Here is a 23,391-nt window from a genome sequence, read left to right on the forward strand (position 1 = left end):
TAGGAATTTCCACATGTCTGTTCCTAAGTTTTCCAGACAATTGCTTTGTAAGTCTGAGGTCTGTATGAAAAAGGCTCTGGAAATACCTGCTTTAGGGTGGGATGGATCTTCAAGTACTGTGCTGATCTGAATTTACTGTGCAGCATTGCTTTGTAAAGATAAATGAGGCTGGAGCCAGCTGAGAGATGAGCTGGAAGCCCTGGGGCATTGCTTTAGATGGGCAAACTTACAATAACAACAAGGGCATTAAAATTAAAGAAGATGATGGAATTCTCTCTTTGTAAAAGCAAACCATATTCAAAATGGGTGAATCTGAACACTCCAGGGTCAGCAGTGTTTTGTGTTACAGTCTTTTCTCAATTGCAGGGAGGGCAGCTGTGGAAGCCATGGCTGTGGTTTGTGATGTACAGCAGAGTGAATACTTGCCTGAGCAAGAATTTGTGTTTTTGCAGGTATTCAAGAGGAGGTATTTTTACTTGTCACAGCTCACAGATGGCTCCTATATTCTGAATTCTTACAAAGATGAGAAAATTTCAAAAGAATCCAAAGGCTGCATTTTCTTGGATGCTTGCAATGATGTGGTTCAGGTAGGTATCCTTTCTGTGGGCTCTGCATGGATTTATGGATTGCTGGCTCTGAGACAGACAGGCCTGCTCTCTCGAGGTCTGAAGGCATGGAATTGCAGATTAACCCAAAGCTGGTCAGCTGAACTGATCAATAGGCCAGTGAGTAAATCATATTACATTATCTGGGGCACCTTCCTCCTCTAATTGCTGCTTGCTCCAGCTTCTTGTTTCTTGAGCTATGTCTTGGTGAGTCCATGCAAGCAGGTAATCCTGGGAATTCAGGACCTACTCAGGGGCCATAAGGTTTTAGGAGCAGGTATTTGTACAGGTCTAATCCTGGATTTGCTCAGCTGTGCTAGAGTGAGGTGCAGCAGTGGATTGCTGCTCTGCCTTCTGCCCTTGCTGTCTCTGCAGAAGCTGCAAGCACTGATTGTGGTGCAGGGTGGCTTAAATTATCCCAGTGGTTTGCTTCAGCATGGATGAGTCAGAGATGTGAGTTTCCATTTATCTTTCTGAGCACAGTAAAAGCAATAATGCACACACCTCAGTGATCTATGGGAGGTACTTCCCAAGTTGCATCAGATTTGCCTTGGTTTCTGGTTGGAAAATGCTGTTTAAAGGCCAGCACAGCTTCAGAAAGCTGCAATGTACCACTTGCTTTTTAAAGATAGATGCCTCTAAGTGTCCTGGAGTGCAGCATTACTTACCATGTCAGACAAATCCAATTCCTGGCTTCTCTGGGTAAACATTAAAGGTCTGGTGACATCAGAAGGAGCTTGTTCCTGCTCCTTGGTGCAATGTCTGTGCTCCAGTCTGGCTTTCCTTCTCTCAGACTAGCTGGCCATGAACCTGTGCACTGCTCAAGCCACAAAGCCCTCTGTGATTGCAGCCAGATTGCTGTGTCAGGGAGGGTGCCTGCCTTGTATTTTGTGGTGTTTCAGCTCAGGATGCTTTCCCAGAGAGGAGCTGTGTGGCAGGTGCTGTGTTGTTGAGAGAAATGTAAGATAAATCTGTTTTTGTTGTTCAGTGTCCCAAGATGCGCCGCTACGCCTTTGAGCTGAAGACAATAGACAAGTACAGCCACTACCTTGCAGCTGAAACTGAGCAGGAGATGGAGGAATGGCTGGTAACTCTGAGGAAGATCATTCAGAGCAATACTGAGAGTTTGGTGCAAGAGAAGAAAGATGCTGTGGAGTCTGTGCAAGGTCAGTTTGTAAACAAACACCTCCCTTCTGCACAGGATGCAGGCAGGATGCCTGGAGAAGTGTATGCTGTACTGAATTTAAAGCAGGAATTGTGGCTGACACACAGTATCATGCAAAGGAGCTTAGTATAACACAGATGATAGTCTGAGGAATAAAAGTGGAGAGAAATGTGACCCTTCTTCTGGAAGGGAAATCCATGGCAAAGTTTCAAGGCTCCTGGAAAATTGGCTCTGTGAAGTTCTGCTTTGGACAGACCTAGCAGACTGTAATAGTACACTTTGATACTGGTAAAGCATGGAAAAATCTTACTCCCAAGGAATGGAAAAGTCTCTGTAAACTGTTTCTGTGCTATTGTTAGCAAATACTGCAGGATGCTTTCTGGCAGAGTGCTGCTCCTGCAGTTGTTTTGAACATCTGTTTCTGGTGTCCTTGCAGATGATGAATCGAGCACGCAGGGAAAGTCAGAGAACATCCTGGAGAGCCTGGAGAGAAGCATGCATCCAGAGCTGATGAAGGTATTGTGTTTGCAGGATCACTCTCCTCACCCACAGCTACTTCAGTCCAGCTTCTCTGGGAGAGGGATTTTCTGCTTTCTGTGTCTCCAGCTCTGGGCAGGCACCAGGTCCTGGTGGGGTCTCTGTTATTCCACCTCTCTGTCTCACCCATGGTTTGAGGCTGAATGTTCCTCACCTCCAAGTGTGGTTGCCTGCTTCTGCCTGCTTTTTTCCTTCAGCACAGCCACATCTCTGCAGTGTCCTTGCACCATGGCAGTGCTTTGTATCACAAAGGCAACCTGAAAAGTAATTCTTTTGTTTTGATTCAGTTCCTTCCCAACAGCGAGTGTTTGCCTCTGTGTGGCCAGGCACTAACATCAATGCCTTCCTTTGTCCTAGTATGGAAGAGAAACAGATCAACTAAACAAACTGAGCAGGAATGATGGAAGACAAAACATCTTTTCTTTTGACCCAGAAGTCCAGGTAAACACTCCCACATTTCCCAGTGTGAGGTTTTGTTCACTGTGTCACCTCCCTTGTCCCCTTGCATGGCCACAGGGTTTGCCTGCAGGAGCAGCATATTTTCCAGTGCAGAGCAGAAGTGCAGCCCATATTCCTGCCAGTGAGAGCAGAATGAGGTGCCAGTGCTCAGGAATTATAGCTCTAACACAGGGAAGAGTTGCAGCAGCCCCACACATGGCCTCCCTCCAGCTTTGCTGGCATTTGTGTGATCCATCTTGATGTTGCTGAATTTCAAACCAGGGTTTTCTGGAGCTCTGAGAAGTTCTCATGCTTGCAAGAAGAAGCCACAGAAGAGGAGTTGCATGGATGGCTGCAGTGCTGCATGGGCTCAGCACATCTGGTGCAGGGAGCAGTGGTGGCAAAGGCCATGGCAGGGATTTACAGGGGAGTTTACTCCCTCAGTCTTCAGGGAGTTTTCAAATGTAGGGACAGACAAACTGAAAAAACCCCTCTGCTGTCTGGTGCACTGGAGTAGGAGTCATTGCCTATTGGCCTGTTTTCTTCTTGGCTTTGAACTTGAACTCTCTGCCAGGGTCCAGGTGTGGGATTTCAGTGGAATGAGCTGCAATTGCTGACAGAGTTTTAGAGAACTGTTCCAGGATATGTCATGGTTTCTGGTTCTCCTTCTGGTTTGGCATGTTCACACCTGTAAAATAGAACATTCTGGTTTAACAAGGAAATGCAATTAGTCTTTAAAAGGTTTAGGTGTACAAAATGAGCTTTTCTCTTGGCACTTCTTTAGAGTCTTTAATAGAAGGAAGATAAGCATCCAGGAGGTGCTTTTTTTTGTTTTTTTTTTTTTTTTTTTTTTTTTTTTAAGAGAAGCTCTGAGAAGCTTCCTATATTCTAGTCAGATAATAAAAATGGAAATATTGCTCAGTGTGGAGCATCTAAGATAACTTCTTTTACCTAACCAAATGGTTAGGCTGAATTCAGTGCCCTCTTTCTATATCCAGAGTGCTTCATTCTGGTGTGGGTCAGTTGGATCTGCTGTAACCCCAGGCATTCAGAGTCTTTGCTCCAGTCAGTGCTGGTACATGCACACTCGTGTGCCTGGTGCTAAGGAAACTGGGAGCAGGAATGTATACCTGCAATGTACTTTCCTCATGGAAAGAAAATAAGGGAAGCAAAAATGCCTGCTGATATTTAGGGTGTTTGGTAGCTCTGTCCCCAGTGCCCAGCACAATGGGTGTGTCAGAGGCTGAGGGTCTTTGGCTGCTGTGTGGCTGCTCTTTGAGGAGGGTGGGTGTGGGGGCACAGGCCAGGCTGTGCTGGCTTGGGGAGGAGGTGATGATCATTGAGCCTGTTTGGATTTCCCAGCCAGACACTCTCTGCTGTTTCTAGCCATACCAGTTATTGCTGTGCAGCTGCACCTGCCTTCCACTGTGAAATGTTTACAACCCCACGTGTGCCTTGTCTGTATTTCAGGCACAGGGGCCCTCTCTAAGCTGGCCACACCTTCATGGTGGAAGGCACTTTTCTGGTTGTTGTCTCGTGTTCCGCTTTCTTGCCCGAGCTCTAAGTGGTGTTTGGGAAGATCCCCTGGGTTACAGCAAAGCAGGAAGGAACTGAAATCATTCTGAGGTTTAGTTTGCTGTGCTCTACAAAACAGGTTGCTAAAAACTGATACATACCCGTGAATCCATGTCCTGAATACCTCTGTGTAACACCATCAAATCACACTCATTTGTGAATGTCTTGTACCTTTAGGACCACTTTAAAAAATTGATAAAGATAGTATTGGCAGTAATGTGATCCCTTGACATTATTCAGGGGGTTGTTTTCTTTTTTAATGAGACCAGATGTGTTTGTTTGCTGTCTAGAGACTCGATTTCTCAGGGATTGAGCCAGATGTGAAGCCTTTTGAGGAGAAGTGCAGCCGGCGCTTCGTGGTTTGCTGCCAGGACTTCTCCCTCAACCTCCTTGCTCAGCTGAGTGACAGAGCAGAAGAAGGACCCACCAATGTAAGGGAAGCTCCAGCATGTCCTGCTTTGTCCTTTTTCCTCTCACCAGCAAGAAAATGCCTTGGCTAATTAACCTGTGGGGTTAAAACGATCCCATTTTGCCATGAGCACCAGTGGGACCTGGACAGGCAGTGACTGCTGGCCCAGAGTCCAGAAACGTTTGGGGACAGGGTCTGAGCTGATGTGCCTCAGCCTGCTGGGAAACCTGTGCTTCAGGGGCACAGGGAATGGGGACTGTGTGTCTGCCAAATTCTGCATCCCTGTCAAAGTCCTGCTGGTAAATGATTAGGCTCCATCCTCAAACCACTCATGGCTGTGTTTTATTTTGTTTCCCCTAATGGCAAGGGATTTCCCTGTTCTGGAACCTTCCTCTGACTCCCAGCCTAACTCTATTCACAAGCACTTTATTATATGCATTTGTTATTGTGTCAAAGTTGTGCCTTAGCCTAAAAACCCTTGTATTTTGTGAGCCTCTGATGTCTGTGGGCAGCTATCACATCTCACCTCAGCCTTTGTTCTGCTGGGCTGAGCAGACCAGTCTCCTCCAGTCTTTCCCCCCAAAACAAATCCCTGCTGTCACGTCCTGTGCTTGGTCTGGCTGGAGTCAGCCCTTTCTGCAGGGGTGCAGGCCACAGGGCAGGCAGAGGCACCAGCACTGCCCCATCTCTGCTGATGCTGCCCTGTCTGATGCCTGGGAGAATCACAAAGGCTTTTTTGTGATGGTTTCATATTGGCAGCTCACAGCTCTGAGACACAACACCAGGCTCTGTAACTCCCAGCAGATGGATGCATTGCTAATAGCAAAGATTCTTGTTATTCATCCTTAATCAGGTCCAGAGTGAGACCTAATCAGCACATTTTCAGCATTGATGTAATGCCTCCAAGTCATGCTGGAATGTCTTGGGCATGCTACAGTTTTACCTTCAGGCCTGCATTTTTATCTTTCCATGGATGCACGCCTACTAGGATGTTTGAATTAGAAATACATGAATTATTGCCACTTGCCTGGTGCTGTCAAGGTCAGTAGCTACAAAGCAGTTGGCAGATTTTGCACATGCATTTCCTCAGCAGTGTCAGCCTTGTATTTGAGCTCTCCTGGCTGGGAAAGCTAATTTTCCTCCTGGGATAGCATCTGAGGAGCATTTTGAGTGTCACAGTTGAGCCATCCAGAGTTGCTGGACTTTGGAAAATAAATACAGTGATCTTTAGTAGGTGATAATAAACACTCTTAAGCTGATTTCTTCTTATTATATTCTTATATTCCAATAAATTGAGCTCATCTTCCTGACTTCATAGTTTACCACTTAGGTAAAAAACATGGATTTCATTCTTTATATTTCATGTAAGTTTATTCAAACTGACTAGATCAAAATGAAAGAAGGTGCAGGAAAAAATGGATCTGTATATTCATAAAGCAAATAAACATGGATTGTGTGTCACTATAGTGGATATTTTTTGCCCCCAATGAGGGAGAAATGATGAGGAGGATTCCATCTTATCAGAAGGCTAATTAGTTACTTTATTATACTGTGTTATTCTACATTATAATACATCTATTACATTACATCTAAACTGAATCTGCCAAGCACTCAACTGCACACAAGTGCACAGAATCTTGTGACTGTCACCCAACAGTCCCAACACACACACACACACACACACCTGGCCCTCATAGGCCAAGGAAACAAAACACCATCACTTTGGGTAAACAATCTCCATGTTGCATTTTACTTTGGCACAACACAGGCACAGCAAACGAGATAAGAGTTGTTTTTCCTTTCTCTGAGGTTCAGAGAATGTGAATCTCAGAAATATTCTTGGGAAGTCGTGCCTCGCTTTTCTCTGTGAAGAGAAATGTGGCTACATCTCACAGTTCTGTAAAATGCTGGTGTACCAAACTAAAGGAACAAAGAGGAGCAGAAGGTTCCCAGTTTCCTTGTCAGGGAGAGCAGTGCTGTTGACACTCTTGAGCCTGTGCTGTGCATTTTTTATGACACAGATATTCAATCCAATTTCCAGGTTGAGCCCTTTTTCCTAAGCTTGGCGTTATTCGATCTGAAAAGTAACTGCAAGATCTCAGCTGACTTCCACGTGGACCTGAACCCGCCCTGCGTGCGGGAGATGCTGCAGGAGGGCTCAGAGCCCAGGGCAGAGGGAGCCCCGGGGCAGGGCCCTGGGCAGAGCCTGGTGCACGGCGTCCCCGAGTCCTGCCTGCGCTACATAAAACGGGTCAGTGCCTCGCCTTCTCCCCTTCTGTGTCACTGCTGGGGCCTTCAGTGACTGTGAAGTGTGGTGTTGTGCTCTGTGGGGTAACCAGAAGCCAGCTTTTCTCTTGAGTTTTAGTCAGTGTTGAGGTTGCCGTGCAGGGCTCGCTGGCAGCGATGGGCAAAGCGCAGGGAGAATTTTCCAAGACTTGGCCGTGCTCAGGTCTGGGGAGCCCCTGTGGCCCATCCCCAGGGCAGGGTGTGTGGGGTGTGGGAAGGGGCAGTGGGATGATCAGGCCAGACCCTGTGGTGCACACTGGGTCCTGCTGTGTGACAGCTGCTGCCTCTCTGTTGCAGGGGGTGTTCTCCGTGACCAACCCGCACACAGAGATCTTCCTGGTGGCCCGAGTGGAGAAGGTGCTGCAGGGCAGCATTGCCCACTGTGCAGAGCCCTACATGAAAAACTCAGACCCTGGGAAGGTACTGGCTGGCGCCATGGGGGCATCAACTGAGTGATGCTGTCTGCTGCTGCTGCTGCAGGGGGTGGAGGGGGTGAAACATGGGCTGTTCTGCAGCTCTTCAGTTTCTTGCTGGCAAATACAGGCTTTGTTCATTCTGCTTGCACTGTTCCCAGGCTGGCTTCAGTTGGGCTGTCCTGGGAGACTTGATTCCTTCCCCTGGAGAGGCAGAGGATTGGAAAGAGCCAAGCATTTGGGGCCAGACCTTTCCCCATTACACTTCAGCAAGCCAAAGCCTGGGCTGGGCTGACAGGAACAAGCAGGATACTTCATCTCCAGAATGAAGTGTCTGCATAGAATCATGGAATCCTTTATCTTGGAAAAGCCCTATAAGATCATTGAGTCCAACCATTAACCCAGCCCTGTCAACTCCACCACTGAACTGTGTGCCTAAGCACCACAGCCACATGTGTTTTAAATACCTCCACAGCTTCTCTGGGCAGCCTTTCCAATGCTTGACAACCCTTTGAGTGAAGAAATTTTTCCTGACATCCAAGGGAGGATTTTACTGTTTGCCACCAGCTTCAGTCTCTGCATCCATGTGGAGCTGATGCTGCCTTGTTGCAGCCAGTCAAGAGTAGTTCCTGAAAAGTCAATTATAGGATACCTGGTAATGATGGCATTCCCTTGGCACACTTTGTATAGGATGAGCCAAGTGCAGTCAGTTTTGGAAAGTACACTTAACACCTTTTGGCAAATAGAGCACTGATAAATAGCCTGGCAGTTCAATCCTGAGCAGGTTTAACATGACTGCCCACAAGGTGTGCTGCTGCTGCTTTGCAGACTGACAGCTGTGGGTGCTGTGAAGGGACACCCAGGGATGTCTGTGAGCTGCACTGGTGCCTGCAGGAGACAGGGAGATGCTCTCCCTGGAGACTGCAGCATCCTTCACTGCTGTTCTGGGGCAGCATCAAGCCCTGGCACCTCTGACCTGCCTCTCTGTGTTTTGCAGACTGCCCAGAAGGTCCATAAGGTGGCCAAGCAGGTGTGCAGCCGTCTGGGGCAGTACCGGATGCCCTTCGGCTGGGCTGCCAGGTCAGTGCCTCACCTTGGGCTGGGCTCTGCCCACACTGGAGCTGCTGCTGCTGCTGCTCAGAGTGACCTGGGACATGCTTAGGAAAGGGGCCAAGTGACTGAAGTCAGTGAGGTTGCAGCTGAGGGCAGAGTTTGGCTCCAACTCCCAAGAAGGAATTGGGATTGACCTGAAATGCTCTATCTAGAATTAGGAACAAAATATTAAAAAGTAAACAGTGCTAGGTCTGGGAAGGCAGTAACCTTCCTACTGACCTGCAGCTACTGCTGTCAGGGCAGAACATTGCTGGGGACAAAATACACCATCCCATGCTACCAAGGGAATCACTGCAGAAATTCCCTCCTGGCACCAGCCACTGCCAGGGACAGGATGAGAGCAGAGGCCTTCCCAGCCTGGCAGTGGTGATCAGATGGGTTTGTTTTCTGTCTCAAACTCTGCTTTAATTAATGTTCTTGAGAATGGCTGGAGGTAGTGATCCCATTCCCTTGCTATTCTTTTACTGGGACTCATAAGTATGTCCGTGCTAACTCTTAAATCTCAGTCAGAGGAAGGCAAGTTCATCTACTGCCTCCTAGTGTTAAATTGCATTTTGGTGCTGGGAATGACATGGGAGCACAGAAAGCTGTCACAGTGGCTGGAGTTTGAGGGTACAGTGCTTGCAATGTTTATTCTTGAACTGGGTGTTCCTGTGGTGCTGGCTGCTCGTTTTTGAGATGCTGGTTTTGGGATGCAGCTGGATCCTGGCAGCCAGCACTCAGCCCTCTGCCAAGGGGACCCTCCCCTAATGGTGGGCTCTGGGTGGGCATTGGCTTAGGCTGGCTCCAGGTTTGTTCCTGCTGGGTAAAGAGCTGCCTTTGGACACCCAGGAGCTGAGTGGGCTGGTGCAGGGAGCTCTGCATCCCTGGAACATTTCCCCTGTGGGTCTCAGAGGAAAGTGCTTGCACAGAAATGGAGTGCAGATGCTTTAATGTTATTATACACAGACACCTATTATTTTCGAGGGCAGAGATTCTGGTATTCATCCAGGGCAGAGTCCAGTCTCCTGCTCTGACTCCAGGAGGAAGCTGGTGCCTGTCCCCAAACTGGTTTTTATTGTGCTCTCCTTTCCTAGGGGGATTTCTGTGCTCTGACCCCATGTGCAAGTGGGAAGGTGCTTTACCACTAGGTGTTAGTGGGAGGGGATGGAAGGGTGTTTGTGATTGTGGACCAGGCTTGGAAATGGGCTGAATGTGTCCTGGCCTGGCTGGAGAGGGGGGAATGGGTAATGATATCCTATGTGATTTCATGTGAGAGCTGCAGCCTGGGTGGGGTCTAAGCACCAGGTCAGGGTGGGAGAACAGTCAGGTCTGTGCTACTGGGAGCAGTCAGAGGCCAGTGAAGCCCTTGCCTGATGAGCTGCCTTTCAGATGTGTCAGAGACCTCATTGTCTGTGTGTTTACCAACATTTAGAAAATGCACCTCTTTGTTTCTGCAGGCCAGTTTTCAAAGACTCCCAGGGCACTCTTGATGCTGATGGAAAATTCTCACCCCTGTACAAGCAAGACAGTGGCAAACTCTCAAATGAAGATATGCTGAAGCTTTTAGCTGAGTATAAGAAGTAAGTGCAAGAGACTGGTGCAGGGGCTAGGCAGACATTTAACATACATTTTTAAACAGTTAAGTGTAAGCATGAGATGGCAATTTCTAAAATATTTGGAGGGTAGCAAAAAGTGCTGATGATGTGCTCAGCACCTGAGCTTTTAAGGTTCACACTCTTGTTCCTCTCTCCCTAATACAGACCAGAGAAGACAAAACTGCAGGTCATTCCAGCCCAGTTAAATATCATCATCAAAGACATCCCACTGGACTTCACAAGTAAGGACCTTGGATCTTATCAGAACTGCTGAAGGTTGAGCCTCAAGAGTTAATGCTTCTAGGAGGGGTTTTGCTGTTGCATTAACAAGAGTATCTCAGGGCTGCCATCAGAAATGAGTAATTCAGCACAACCACTGACTTGTAAGTCTTTCTGATGCATTCTGTGGAGGAGATGTGGTCCAAGTGCAGAGATTTACCTGAGGGATTGATCCTGTCTACATTTTGGCCATCTCATCCTAAATCTGAAGGAAGCCAGCTGGCTGCTTTTGCACCAATCTCATATGATATTTTGATCCATACCTTTGTAGGATATTTGCATCTGTATCATAACTTTGTTTAAAAACGTGGTCAGTGTGATTCTTTACCTTGCATTTAAAGAAACTGAAGCAAAGAAAGGACCTGTGATGTGTTGAGTGTAATTCCATAGGCTTTTGGCAACTCCTGTCACAGGTTGTGTAGGCTAATCTCCTGTCCAAAAGGCTTTTCTAGTGGATCTAATTTTTTCAGTTCTTATTCTCTTACAGATTGTTTCACAGCTTCTTACATTCCTATAAAACCTTTTGAGAAGGACTGTGAGGATGTTGCAGTTGAAGTGGAGGAGCTTGTCCCAGAAGTTGCAAAATACTGTTACCCCTTCACTGTCTACAAAAACCACCTCTATGTCTACCCCCTGCACTTGAAGTATGAGAACCAGAAGGTGTTTGCAAAGGTGAGTGACATGGGGAGTGACCAGGGGAGTGACCAGGGGAGTGACCCAGGGGGTGACCTGGGGAGTGACCCTGGGAGTGACCTGCAGCCAGGCTTGGTGTGGACCAGGGTGATCCCTGCTCATGCTCCTGTTCTCCCCCATTTCAGGCAAGGAATATTGCTGTCTGTGTGGAGTTCAGGGATTCAGATGAAGCAGATGCCAGGCCATTAAAGGTGGGTTAACGTCACCTTTTAACAGGGCTGCCATTTTGGGTGCTCTGTACCTGCCACGCTGAGCAGGGCAGGAGAAAAGCACTGAGTTTCCATGGTCACTGGTTTAATTTGTCCAGCTGATTTAGGGTGGCAGGACCCTGAATTCAGCTGTTCATTTGTGTTTGCAGTGCATATATGGCAAGCCTGGGGGCCCTCTGCTGACCACACACGCCTACGCTGCCGTGCTGCACCACAACCAGAGCCCCGAGTTCTATGATGAGGTAAAAGCAACCTGGGAAACAGCAGATTTTCCTGGATTCTACAATGCCAAGGGGCTTTTCAGGACACCTCTTTTTCCAGGGCTGGGTGAAATATGGGTAAAGATAATCACCAGCCCTTTGCCTCAGCAGAAGGGCTCAGCAAAGCCAGAGCCTTTGTCAGTTTTTAATTGTCAGTCTGTTTTCTGCTGTCTTTACTGTCACGCTTTGTGCACTCCAATCACACACCCCCATTAATAAGTAATGTTGCAAATGTGATGGAAATGTTAGGAGTTATTTAAGGTGGGTAAGAATGTGTCTTGTGTAACTGCATACAACATAACATTTGTGAAATGAAGTAGAACTAAAATATTACTCCACAACTAAAAATACAGTCTGATCTATCATGATATCATTTTAGATTAAAATTGAGCTTCCAATTCACCTCCATCAAAAGCATCATTTGCTTTTCACCTTCTATCATGTCAGCTGTGAAATTAATACAAAGGCAACATCGAAAAAACAAGACACCGTTGAAACTCAAGGTATGTTCAATGCTTAAATTACTTCTGTTGGAGTGAAAAAAGGCCAAGATAAAACAAATGTAGGGACATGAAAAAAAAGTGATTAACATACCAGCCTATATGAATTTTCTTTTCTAAAAGCAGCCTAATATGAAATTGTAGGTCAAAAATGGAATAAACTCCATGGTTTTAGTTCATATTAAATCTTAAATTTTTGCTGCAGTCTGACAACTCTTTCTTTATGTTCCTGACTTGCACAAATGTGCTGTTGTCAGGCAAGTCACCAAAAACCCTTGCTGTGAGATCAGGGTCTCAGGGGCTGATCCTGGCCACGCTAGGCACGTGCACAGCTGGGTCCCACTGGCTGGGAAGCCTCTCCCTCCATGCAGCCTCCAGGGACCCTCACCATGGTGCACAGCCCTGGCTCATGCACTGTTCCTGCCCCTCACACCCGCGCCTGCTCCGGGCTGCGTCCGAATCGGGTTCAGCAGCTAAAAGGTGCTTTAGTGACACTAAAAGCTGTGGTTGATCCCTTGGACTTCCTGGGGTGAGCCAGAGCTGTTTTTGAGCTGGGCACGTCCCAGTGTGTGTGCTGACCCTGTGCCTGGTTGCCTCTGCAGTGGGCTTCTCCTGGGTGCCGCTGCTGAAGGACGGGCGCGTCGTGCCCCTGGAGCGGCAGCTGCCCGTGTCCTGCACCCTCCCCCCCGGCTACCTGGGCCTCCCAGACCCTGACTCACGCAAGGTAGGGTGCCCTCTGAAATGCTGAAACGGGCTTCAGTGGGAAAGGAGGAGTGTCTTTGTCATATTTGCTGAAAAATCCCTTCACCGGGATTTCTTCTCCTGAGAAGCCTCAGAGAAGAATGAAAACAATAATAATCTGATTATTCCTGTTTTGCTGCTTTGGAATATGGTCTGGAGATTGTTTATCCAACAGGTGGTTGTTTGATTGGTTTAATGTGAATTGTTTTGACTTAATGACCAATCACAGTCCAGCTATGTCGGGACTCTGGAAGCAGTCACGAGTTTTCATGATTCATTCTTTGTAACCTTCTGTCTGAATCCTTTCTCTATTCTTTTGTATAGTATTAATATAATATAATATAATATCCTAAAATTAGCCTTCTAAGAACATGGAGTCAGATTCTCAATTTCTCCTTCGTCCTGGGGACCCAGCAAATACACAGAGGAGGGAAGCTGAGCTTTTGTTACCACTGTAAATTATGGGTTTCTCTTCGTGCTTTGCTCAGCTGAAAGGATTTCTACTGCAGGGCACCACCAAAGCTTAAAGTTCTTAGGGGTGGGAGGCAGGACCCCTTGAATTCCACTTTCTCTGGTTATGCCAGTTGCAGAGAGTATTTCTGTGGCAGGCTGGGCTGTTGCAGCTGGCACAGAGCAGGAGAAGAGCCCGTGCTCTGTGTGCCTGTTTCCACGGGGAAGGTGATGTTTGTGCTGGGGTGGACCCTTTTTCCACCCCAGGCAGTACCTTCTGAGCAGGTATCTGCACAGAGCCACCTTCTCACCACAGTCTGAAACCAAGTACTTGGATGTTGTCTGTTCACAGCAGCCCAGCATGGATGCAAAGTGGGTGGATGGAGCCAAGCCACTGTTTAAAATCAGAATCCATTTGGACTCTACCATTTACACCCAGGTAAGTCAAACACTTTAAAAACTTCCTGCACAAATGCAAAGGAAGAGACTGCTGTGTCTCTACTACAGCCAAGCCATAGCTGGTGTGGGAAAGAGAGCCCTGGTACCTGGTTTGCAAAGCAGCACTGAGATATTCCTGAAGCAGCATGGCTGGGATCTGCTCCCTGGCTGGATGGGGTGAGATAATTGTGACTGAACGAGCCTAGGGAGAGGCTGATGTTCCCTTGGCCAGTTGCACTGTAACTGGCAGGACCAAGGAAACATTTGAGCAAATTACCTGCTTCAATGAGGCAAAAGAGAGACCTGGTGGATGTGAGAGGTTTCCCCAGAGAGTAGAATCATTAATGTTGAAAAAATCTATAAGATCTCCAAGTCCAAACTAGTATTAGACTTTTTATTAAGTTTTTTTAAAAAAAACATTCTCTGACAGCAGCAGACACAAGAAAACAGTCATGGTTTCCCTTTGAAAGCAGCTCAGGCTGTTTTACCAAGTCCTGCTGTGTTCTGCTGTCTTATGGTAGTGGTGGGCTTCCCAAAGTTTCACGTGATGTGCAGCAAAGATCCCCAGCACATTCTCTAGGGCTGTCCTGTCAGCACTGCTCCTGGGGGAATGCCCTTGGCTGGATGCCATCAGCTACATTTACATTCAGAAAAAATGGCTTTCAGCATCTAATTCTGTTTTTGGAGATTTACTGACACTGTATAGCACTGAGAGCAGCATAGTAGTTATGCTTCCTCCCAAATTACATTTCCAGATGCTTTTCAGAGTTAAATAACCCAGTAATTAAATCTAACCTTGGAGGAGGAGGGAGAGTAATGGGAAGGAGAGTCTGCCCCAGATGGACAGTGGGAGGCTGGTGATGCAGTTTCTGTGAGTTGCAGCTGTTGGGAGGGTTTCTCTTTCTCCAGGCCAGTGTTGGTTGGGGACTGGGGCTCAGGGTAGTACAACCACAGCAGAATTTTAACACTGCTGGAAGTTTTGTGCTTAATATTGAGGTTAGTTGGGAGCCAGGGGCTGGGCAGGGGATGGGTATGTTAGAAAAGACAGAGAGCAGTCCTGGGAGATGGCAGCTGGGCATCAAAAGTGCCACTGGCAGGGACATGGGGTTTGCTGGGGACATGGCCCATTGCTGCAGGAAAGTCACCAGATTTCCAAGTGCAGGCAACAAAGTAGGGGCTGACAGATGTTGAGGCTGCTGAACTGAACTTGTTTGTCTTTTCCAGGACATGCACTTGCACAAATTCTTCCACTACTGCCAGCTGGTTCAGGCGGGAGCTAAGGAAGTGCCAGGAGAGCTCGTTAAATACCTAAAGGTGAACAGTGCCTGTCACTGGGCTTCATTTGTGTTCTTACAGACTGTCAGCAAACACCAGAACCCTGCCCTGTGGGAACACACCCTTGCTGGGGCCACTGCATTGTGCAGTACCCTTACTTTTGCTTTATCCTATCAGATGGGCTAGGATTTAAATTAAATGTTTTTTCATGTCCCTACATTCATTTTATCTCGTCAGACGATTTTCTGTGTGCTGCTTCCCTCTGCCTTCCACAAGGGATAAAACAAGCAGTCAGCATTGCTCTGCCATGCTCAGGGCAAAGCTCTCTCCTGGTGCACTCACACTCCTCCCTTGCTGCTCTAGGTTTGATTCAGCCCTTTAAATTCTAGCACAATTCCTTGTTTCCTGGAAGCCCCTTCTAAACGTAAGGTTTTTTCCAGGCTGAAAAAGATACGTGAGATTATCAGCCAGTTAAATTTGAGCAGAGGTGACCTATGACCTAGACCCAGCTTTTTGGAAATCACTGCAGCATGAGTAAGGGCTTTGGAGCAGGTCCAAGGGCTTCTGCAGGGAGTATTATTCTTGGCTGTATACTGTCCTTGTTTCCTTCCATGACTGCCTGTTTTTGAGAGTGGTGCTGTAGCAACAGCTCCACTTCCAGTGGTGGGGATGTATCACCACAGGGTTACTTAATATGTGTCAGATAAGGTATAAATATTTAAAGAAATAGAAATAATAGCAGGTTTTGAAGCCAAGCACTAAAATCACAGTAGCTTTGTTGTGAGCATTTTGCCAGGTCCCAGTCCTGCCAAGCCCCAGCACCCTCACTGGAACCTTCAGGCAGGGAGATAGGCATGTGCTAACCACAAGTGAGGGATTCTTACCCACCACCACCTCCATAATTTCAGTAATTTAAGTAGCTAGATACAGATTTAAAAACCTTTTGTTAGATTTGCAGGTTTGAAAACTGAAAATGAAACATGCTACCTTTCCTAGACTCATATCATGAGCTTCAGGCACAAGAACTCTGTGAGTTTGGTAGAGAGCCTGTGCATGAGACCATCCTGACCTTCACCAAGTGCCTTTAACTCCATTTTCAATAGCAAGCTATGCTCTTTGGAAAGAAAAGTCTCTCTGAAAGTCATTGGGCAGCAGTTTTTCATGCTCCAAAGGCATTTGTGGAAATGGGACTTCAAAAAACTGGCGCAAGTGATGGGAAGACTTAAAAGCAAAACTTAAATTCTGGGCTTTTCAAATCAGATTAGTAGCATGTGACCTCTAATGAAGTCATATCTGCCTGGACACATCTGAAGAGGAGGATTAATACCTGCCATGAGTGATTTATGTTGCTCCCTGAAGGTTCTCAGCTGGGATGTGTCAGCTGGAAGGAGGCAGCAGGTCCTGCTATGGGTCCCAGATTTCCTGTCCTCCAGTGGGCTGAAGCATTTGCACACCCTGAAGCCTTTGCTGTCCCATTGCCACAGAAATGTCTGAGGACTGTAAATGTTTAACATCTGCAACACGTTGAACTAAAAGTGTCTGTGTTCTGAACATTTGTTTTAGTGTTTGCACGCCATGGAGATCCAAGTAATGATTCAGTTTCTACCTGTAATTCTTATGCAACTATTTAGAGTCCTCACAAACGTGACGCAGGAGGATGAAGTAGCTGTCAACTGCACCATGTGAGTGCTGGCTGAACCATCCAGTGACAAATGCAAGGCCACAAATGGCAAAAACAGGGTCTGGTTTCCCAGTACAGGGCGCTAAGTGACAGCACTGGCTGTCCCCTGCTGCTGTCTTCCCCTGGATCGTGTGGGTGGCTTGGGGGCATTGTGGGGCTCTTCTCCTGGGGGGTGGTGTGAGGAAAAACGTGGTACTTTAAAGATACTCCTGGTTTGTCTCTCAAAAGAGAAAGGGTTTGGTGGCTCTGGGAGCTGAGTTGTCTTATCAAAAGGCTGCAGAGTGCCCAGGTGTGTCCTAGCTGCAGGCAGCAGAGGTGGGGAGCAGTGTCCTGGTCTCATCCCAGCATCCCTGGTGCTGGGAGTGCTCCCGGTGCCCCGGGGCTGCTGTGGGGCTGCTGCAGCTCCAGCTGTGCGGGCTCTGAGCTCCAGCAGCCCCGAGAGGGCAGCAGCGACCCGGGCAGCACTGCAGGAGCTGCAGCCAGGGCACCTTCCCTGCAGGAGCTGCAGCCAGGGCACCTTCCCTGCTCCAACCAGAGCACCTTCCCTGCAGGGAGTGCAGCCAGGGCACCTTCCCTGCTCCAACCAGAGCACCTTCCCTGCAGGGAGTGCAGCCAGGGCACCTTCCCTGCCTGGCACTGGCAGCGGCCCCTGGATCCCAGAGATGCACTAAAACATGCACAACTTGCACCTTCCTCCCGTGCTGCTGCCTCAGAGCAGTGCTGCCTGCACAGGGCGTGCTGGATGTCACCCTCCCCTGGTCCCTCCATATGCCAGGAGCATCCTGCTCCCATGGAACTGGAGGCTGAGCCCCAGTCCCCAGGGATGTGGTGCCTGTTGCAGTCACAGCCCTGCCCCATGTGGTGTGGGTCATGAGAACTTCTCCTTTGTGGAGCACTGTAATTCCACTGTTTGAAGAGGGTGAGGGCAGGGCAACAGGTGACCCCAGGTACCTGTTGGGTGACCAGCTCCCACCTTCATTTCTAGAGATTTTTATCAAAGCTTGGCCTGATGCTTTCCAGTTTGTCAGTATCTTTCTGTTTAATAACATCACTTTTCTCATCAGATGTTCATAGTGGAATTTAAAACCCACTTTATCTGATAAATGGCTTGTAAGCTCCTCCTTGTGGTTTGACCTGTGGGGTCTGTGACAACATGCAGTGGCTTGTTGTTCCCTCTGGCTGGGAGTGGAATGTAAATCCCCAGCAGTGGCTGGGGAAAGCAGGCCTTGATCAGCCGCCTGGGAGTGAGTCCAGAGGGCTGGCATGCTCTCCAGCATCTGCTTGACCTTCCCACACTGCAAGGCAACAGCCCAAAATAATCCACTGCATGTAGCAAGGAACACATGATGTAAATAAATGATAAAAAAAAAAAAAAGAGGTTTCCAGAATTAATAAATCCCAGGGATGCAAGGAAGTATCAGAGTATAACAAGGATGGAAAATGTTCTGTCTCACCTCTTTGTCAAGGAGTGCTAAAAGTCAGCTTGTCTGGGCAATTCCTGGGCCAGCACAAAAGTGGAGAAGAGGCTTTGGGCACCTCATCTGAGTGCTTTGTGCAAGGGTGGCACAGGAGCTGTGTGGGGGTGCTGGCCTGCAAGAGCTGTCACTCTGCCAATCAGGCCGTGCCAGGGGCCTCATGAGGCTTTTGGGGCTGGGCAGGGGGGACAGGTGTGTGTGTGTGTGTGTCTGCTTTTGTGAGCTAGAGGAACTTGCCCTTGTGTGGCTGCTGAGTACAAACCACGTTTCTCCCCAGGGTTCTGCTGCACATTGTGTCCAAGTGCCATGAGGAAGGGCTGGAGCACTACCTGCGCTCCTTCCTGAAGGTCAGTGGTGACACGCTGCCCCTGTGGGGACAGCTCACCTCACCCTGCTCTCTTACCCATCAGTGGTGACATGCTGCCCCTCGAGGCTCCCTGCCCTGTGGGGACAGCTCACCCTGACCCTGCTCTTTTGTCCCAGTACGTGTTCCGAGCCGAGAAACCCAGCGCCAAGCAGGCCAAGATGACCCACGAGATCCTGGTGCTTTCCATGGCCACCATCTTGAAGCAGTCAGCAGATTTTCTGGCCATCAATAAGCTCCTCAAGGTGAAGTATTGGCAGTACTTGGCTGCCAAGGGCAGAGGGGAAGAAAGGGGGGTCTGGTGTAAAGCCCCACACTTACCCCCATCTAAACCCACTGCAGGGCAAAACTTGCATACGAACCAACTCCTTGCATCACATCCTTGAGGTTCTCCCCTTAAAACAGAGATGAATTCTTGCAGGGAATCTCTGTTTAGGAGACAGCAAAAGGCTGTTCATTTTGCCAGTTTTATCTATTTTCCCCAAGCCACACCTGAAGGGTAACTCATGGGAGGCAAACTGAGTTTCTGCCTCTCTGGGCCTTTGCAGGGCTTGCACCCCAAGCTCTGCTGGTTCTTGGCATTGGGGTGCAGAGGGGCTAAATCTGTTCCCACCCTAAGACTGGCAGGACAGCTCTGGGTAGCAAAGGCATCTATTCCCAGCCAACTCTGCAAGCACAGCTGTGCTTACAAAAAGCCACTTGGATGTGAGCTTTCCCTCCCACACAGGTGCTTCCCCACATAGTTGGGGAGTATCAGTCATGTTCAATCCTGCTGAGAAAAGTAATAGTATTCTTTGTTCATTCTAGTACTCGTGGTTTTTCTTTGAAGCACTGGCAAAGTCCATGGCAATGTACTTACTGGAGGAAAACAAAATCAAGGTAAATATAAATTTGGTCAATGTTGCATTACAGAACTGTCACAAACTCCTCGAAAAGCTTTTCTGAAAAGCTATGTGACTATTAAAAAAAAAAAAAGCCTGCCAAGCTGAACAGCTTCACTTTCTTTTTCACTTCACTTTTCCCTTTTCCACCCTTTCACTCTCAGTTGTAATTTAGAAATTCCAGCAGTCCTTATGGCTTGTGCAGCCTCTTTTGTGTCACTACCTGCTGCAGTTGCAGCCAATACTCTCTTTGATCACTGTTTCATTAGGAAGCAGCAAAAGCAAAGGCTCAAGAGCTCGTGCCTGAGCTCAGCAGTCCCAGCTCAGCTGCAGCACTGAGCTGGGCTGTGCTCTGCTTGCAGCTGCCCAGAGGGCAGAGGTTCCCTGAGTCCTACCAGCACGCCCTGCACTCGCTGCTGCTGGCCATCATCCCCCACGTCACCATCCGCTACAACGAGATCCCTGAGGAGTCCAGGAATGTCAACTTCAGCCTGGCTAACTTCCTGAAGGTCAGCATTTCTTTCCTTCTCCCAGAATTTGATAGATTGATAATGAGAAATATGGAGCAAGCAAACAAATGTGGTTTTAATTTATCTTGCCTTTGGTTTTTTCAGTTGTAAAAACTCTCAAGGGGATAAGCTGTCCTAGAAAAGAAACCTTTCCCTTTCCAAAGAGACAGTAACTCTGTATGTTACTGAGGGTTTTCAGGCATTCCTAACAACTGTTTGGAACCTGAAATATATATACTCCCTTTTTAAATATTTCTATTATCCACTGGAGACTTAGGTGAAGTCGTCCAAATTATTTCACAGAAACAGGATCATGTATTGGAAAGTCAGCAGCAAGCCAGAAGATGAAATCTGGCTGCTGGCAGGACAGTAGTATGGAGGGGATTTAGGATAATTGCTTTTATTTTTAATATTTTTAATAATTGCTTTTACTTTTAATTAATTGCTTTTATGGTTGGTCACATGTTGCTAATTTTTCCCCAGCGTTGTTTGACCTTTATGGACAGAGGATTTGTTTTTAACTTGATAAATGATTACATTTCTGGATTCAGCCCAAAAGACCCTAAGGTAAGTAGTAGGTCTCTTGAAAAGTGGTTTGCAGCTCTACATATCTACATCAGTCAAAGCTTTGTAGTGATTATTTTGTACAACTCTTGGAGGTCTTTTAGACTCTGTTCCTGCAGAGTCTTTTAGAGGCAGAGTCCTCTTTGTCTGGGCTAAGAGCCTGTAGCCAGATGTTCTTTAAAGTAATGTAAAGAGTCAGAATGACAAGAAGGAGTCATTAATAGCCTGGATGAAAAAGACAAAGAAGTCCCAAGTGGCATCTGTATGCATTGACACTTAACAGAACAACACAAGAATTTGCCAATTATTTGTGAGTTTCACCAGATGCTGTTTATTAGAAAGCATAGATAAATTTATTAGATTCTTCAACCCTTGTGTAACAAGTGCATTGAACTGGAAGAAAATGGGCCAAACTAAAAACATTGTTTGTGTTTGTCTTTTTCTATCTCAGCTGCTGGTTGAATACAAGTTTGAATTTCTTCAAACTATTTGCAATCACGAGCACTACATTCCTCTGAACTTACCAATGACATTTTCCAAACCCAAGCTGCAAAGAGTTCAAGGTATGTTCTTTCTTAAGAGATTGGCTAAAGAGCTATAATTTATTAGTCCTGATGGCTTCTGACTAGATGAACTTTGGTTTGGTGTCAAGAAAACGTATGTCCTGGTTAGGACATTAACCTCAGGACAAGATGTTTTTCTGTTAGGTTTGTATAATTTTGTTCCAGAATCATATGCAGTCAGTCTTTTTGGTATTTCCTATATTTAAGTTTATATGGGACCAGCAATATCTGGAAGACAACTGCCTGTGTTTCAGTAAGTAGAAAAATTTACTGCAATTTAGGCAAATTTATGGCAATGCAAAACTTTGTTCTTGGGGGTGTCTGCCTCCCCTGAGAAGTGGGGGGTCCTGTAGGGAATGGGGGTGCAGGAGAACAGCTGGAACTCACTGCCCTGCTGCCAGCTCTCCCTGTGGCCCCCAGAAGGGGATCAGGTCACCTTCTGCTTTCACACTGAACAAGGCACAGCAGTGCCCAGTGTGCTGGAGCCTGTTCCACACCTGAGGGCAGCCGGCAGAGCTGGAGCCTGTCCTTTGTGCACACCAAGGGTGTTTGTGCTGGGGCACCCCCTCTCTGCTGTCACTGGCACTCCCTGTTCTCTCTGCCTGAAGCTGCTCAGCAGGGCTGGCAGGGGCTCACAGGGGCTGAGCTGAGGCTGTGGGCAGGTGCTGTGGCTGGAGCTCTGGCACTGCTGGCAGCCCCAGGAGTGCTGCAGACAGAGCCTCATTCCCTCTCATGGCTCATCTGTGCTACACAACTGCAGTGAGGATTGCCAGGTTTGGGTGCCACCAGCCTGGCCAGTGTGAGTACTGGAGAGGAGGGTGAGGATTGGGATTCCCCATGTAAAAGCCCTGTGGATTTATGGTTGTGTGATGTGTTCTGGTGGAGGAAAGGGGATGTTTGGCTGTGCCTCACGGTGAAGCCATACCAGTCCCAAAGTGGTTCCACACATACAGGTAGCAGAAGCAGAAATAAATGAAATATCCCTTATTTTAGTAAATATCTGACCCCTCAGAGCTTTCTGGACCAGCTGCTAATCTCTTACTTCAGTTTGGCTACTTGCCTGGCATTGTTTAACAAAGAGTATTGTTAGAAACAGCCAAGAAAAACACATCCACAGTGCCTCCCTGATGCTTGTTAGGGGCATGGTAACATGAGGATGCTCTTTCTTGGTTAACATTCACCTTTGCCTTTGTGATGGTTAAATTGGAGAGCTGTAAGGGCAGCTCCTCTTTTCTGCTGTGTTTTATTGTGACTGGACCTACCAGCTGAGGTTCCCATCTTGGCAGCAGAGCAGCCCATGCTGAGGTAGCAGAGGTGCCTGAGCCCTGCCTGCCATGGCAGAGCCACGTGGGGATGCACCTTCACTGCAGACCTGGCTGCCTTTATGGACAGACCTGTGGTTACAGGGCTCAGAGAGGCCCTGCTGGTGTGTCTGACCTCTTCACCAGCCTGTGTGGGTGCAGGGAGGGGATGCCCAAACCCCTGCTGCTCTGTCTCTGGGAGAAGAAGCAATAGCCCTCAGGGAGGTGGACAGAGAGAGTTTCTGCAGCTTCAGCCAGTGCAGATGGGCAGGCTGGCAGAGCACAGCCCTGCAGCCACATCCTGTTGGGTTGGAGTGTTGCATCTTGGAACAGCAGCTCTGAAACCTCCCAGCCAATGCAGGGCTGGTTGTTGGTCTGTCCCTGCTGCCTCACGTGGGGACATCAGCCAGAGCAAGCCCCAAGCTCGGCCTCATGGCCACAGCACCCGATTAGTTTTGAAATGTTGTGATGGGAAAGAATCCAAGGGATTGACAGAAGCTGGAAGTTAAGCAAAGGCCTCACAAATAATATTAAAACATGACATACTGTCCTGTTTTTCCAAGATTTAGAGCATTACTTGTTCCTCTTTATTTTTGCTGTCTTTTCATTTGACCCTTCTAAAATTCTACACACAATTAGATTTTTTTTCATTTGCTGTGGAATGGTTCACTTCAGTAGATAGGTCCAGCTGGAATGGTCAACTCCTCTAAAGTTGAATTAAGTATGTACTTTCCAATCAGTTAGCTTGCATCCAACTAATGTAATAACCATGATGTGAGACAATTAGGCATTTGCTAATATGACTAACAGTGAAAGCTAGGTAATGTTCCAGATTGCTTTTTCTTTCCTCTGAATCAAAGTTTCACAATCCAGTAAATGCTACTTTTGAATCAATGAGTTTAAAAATATCTTTTGCAGCCACAGAGCTGTTGAAACCCTTTGGCTGGGATTTTCAAAACTGAATGCACCCTGCCTTGCCACAGAAGAACTTTCATATGTGTGGGGTTTTGGGGAAAAAAAAACAACCAACTCTGAGCTGAGCATATGGCATTTGTACTTTTGGGGGAAGTCCCTGTGGTGGTTCTAATTT

The 23,391-nt window shown here is 47.6% G+C and overlaps 1 protein-coding gene across 4 annotated transcripts in view; it reads left to right on the top strand.

The window, feature by feature from the left end:
* Positions 1 to 23,391, top strand: part of DOCK11 (dedicator of cytokinesis 11) — a 79,928-nt gene that overhangs the window by 25,520 nt on the left and 31,017 nt on the right. For all 4 annotated transcript variants that reach the window (XM_071442338.1, XM_071442339.1, XM_071442336.1 and 1 more), the window contains exons 7-30: positions 453 to 587; positions 1,594 to 1,771; positions 2,207 to 2,286; positions 2,665 to 2,748; positions 4,611 to 4,751; positions 6,771 to 6,980; positions 7,313 to 7,435; positions 8,426 to 8,508; positions 9,981 to 10,103; positions 10,284 to 10,360; positions 10,885 to 11,069; positions 11,216 to 11,281; positions 11,449 to 11,541; positions 11,939 to 12,062; positions 12,662 to 12,783; positions 13,603 to 13,689; positions 14,913 to 15,002; positions 16,527 to 16,645; positions 18,397 to 18,466; positions 18,603 to 18,728; positions 19,291 to 19,362; positions 19,727 to 19,873; positions 20,357 to 20,440; positions 20,889 to 21,000. In XM_071442338.1, the coding sequence (XP_071298439.1) occupies positions 453 to 587; positions 1,594 to 1,771; positions 2,207 to 2,286; positions 2,665 to 2,748; positions 4,611 to 4,751; positions 6,771 to 6,980; positions 7,313 to 7,435; positions 8,426 to 8,508; positions 9,981 to 10,103; positions 10,284 to 10,360; positions 10,885 to 11,069; positions 11,216 to 11,281; positions 11,449 to 11,541; positions 11,939 to 12,062; positions 12,662 to 12,783; positions 13,603 to 13,689; positions 14,913 to 15,002; positions 16,527 to 16,645; positions 18,397 to 18,466; positions 18,603 to 18,728; positions 19,291 to 19,362; positions 19,727 to 19,873; positions 20,357 to 20,440; positions 20,889 to 21,000 (2,731 nt within the window). The remainder of the gene's footprint in view (positions 1 to 452; positions 588 to 1,593; positions 1,772 to 2,206; positions 2,287 to 2,664; positions 2,749 to 4,610; positions 4,752 to 6,770; positions 6,981 to 7,312; positions 7,436 to 8,425; positions 8,509 to 9,980; positions 10,104 to 10,283; positions 10,361 to 10,884; positions 11,070 to 11,215; positions 11,282 to 11,448; positions 11,542 to 11,938; positions 12,063 to 12,661; positions 12,784 to 13,602; positions 13,690 to 14,912; positions 15,003 to 16,526; positions 16,646 to 18,396; positions 18,467 to 18,602; positions 18,729 to 19,290; positions 19,363 to 19,726; positions 19,874 to 20,356; positions 20,441 to 20,888; positions 21,001 to 23,391) is intronic.

The sequence above is a fragment of the Agelaius tricolor genome, unplaced genomic scaffold (genome assembly GCF_023055355.1).
Source record: "Agelaius tricolor isolate 1412-34295 unplaced genomic scaffold, bAgeTri1.0.p SCAF_17, whole genome shotgun sequence".
Taxonomy (NCBI): domain Eukaryota; kingdom Metazoa; phylum Chordata; class Aves; order Passeriformes; family Icteridae; genus Agelaius; species Agelaius tricolor.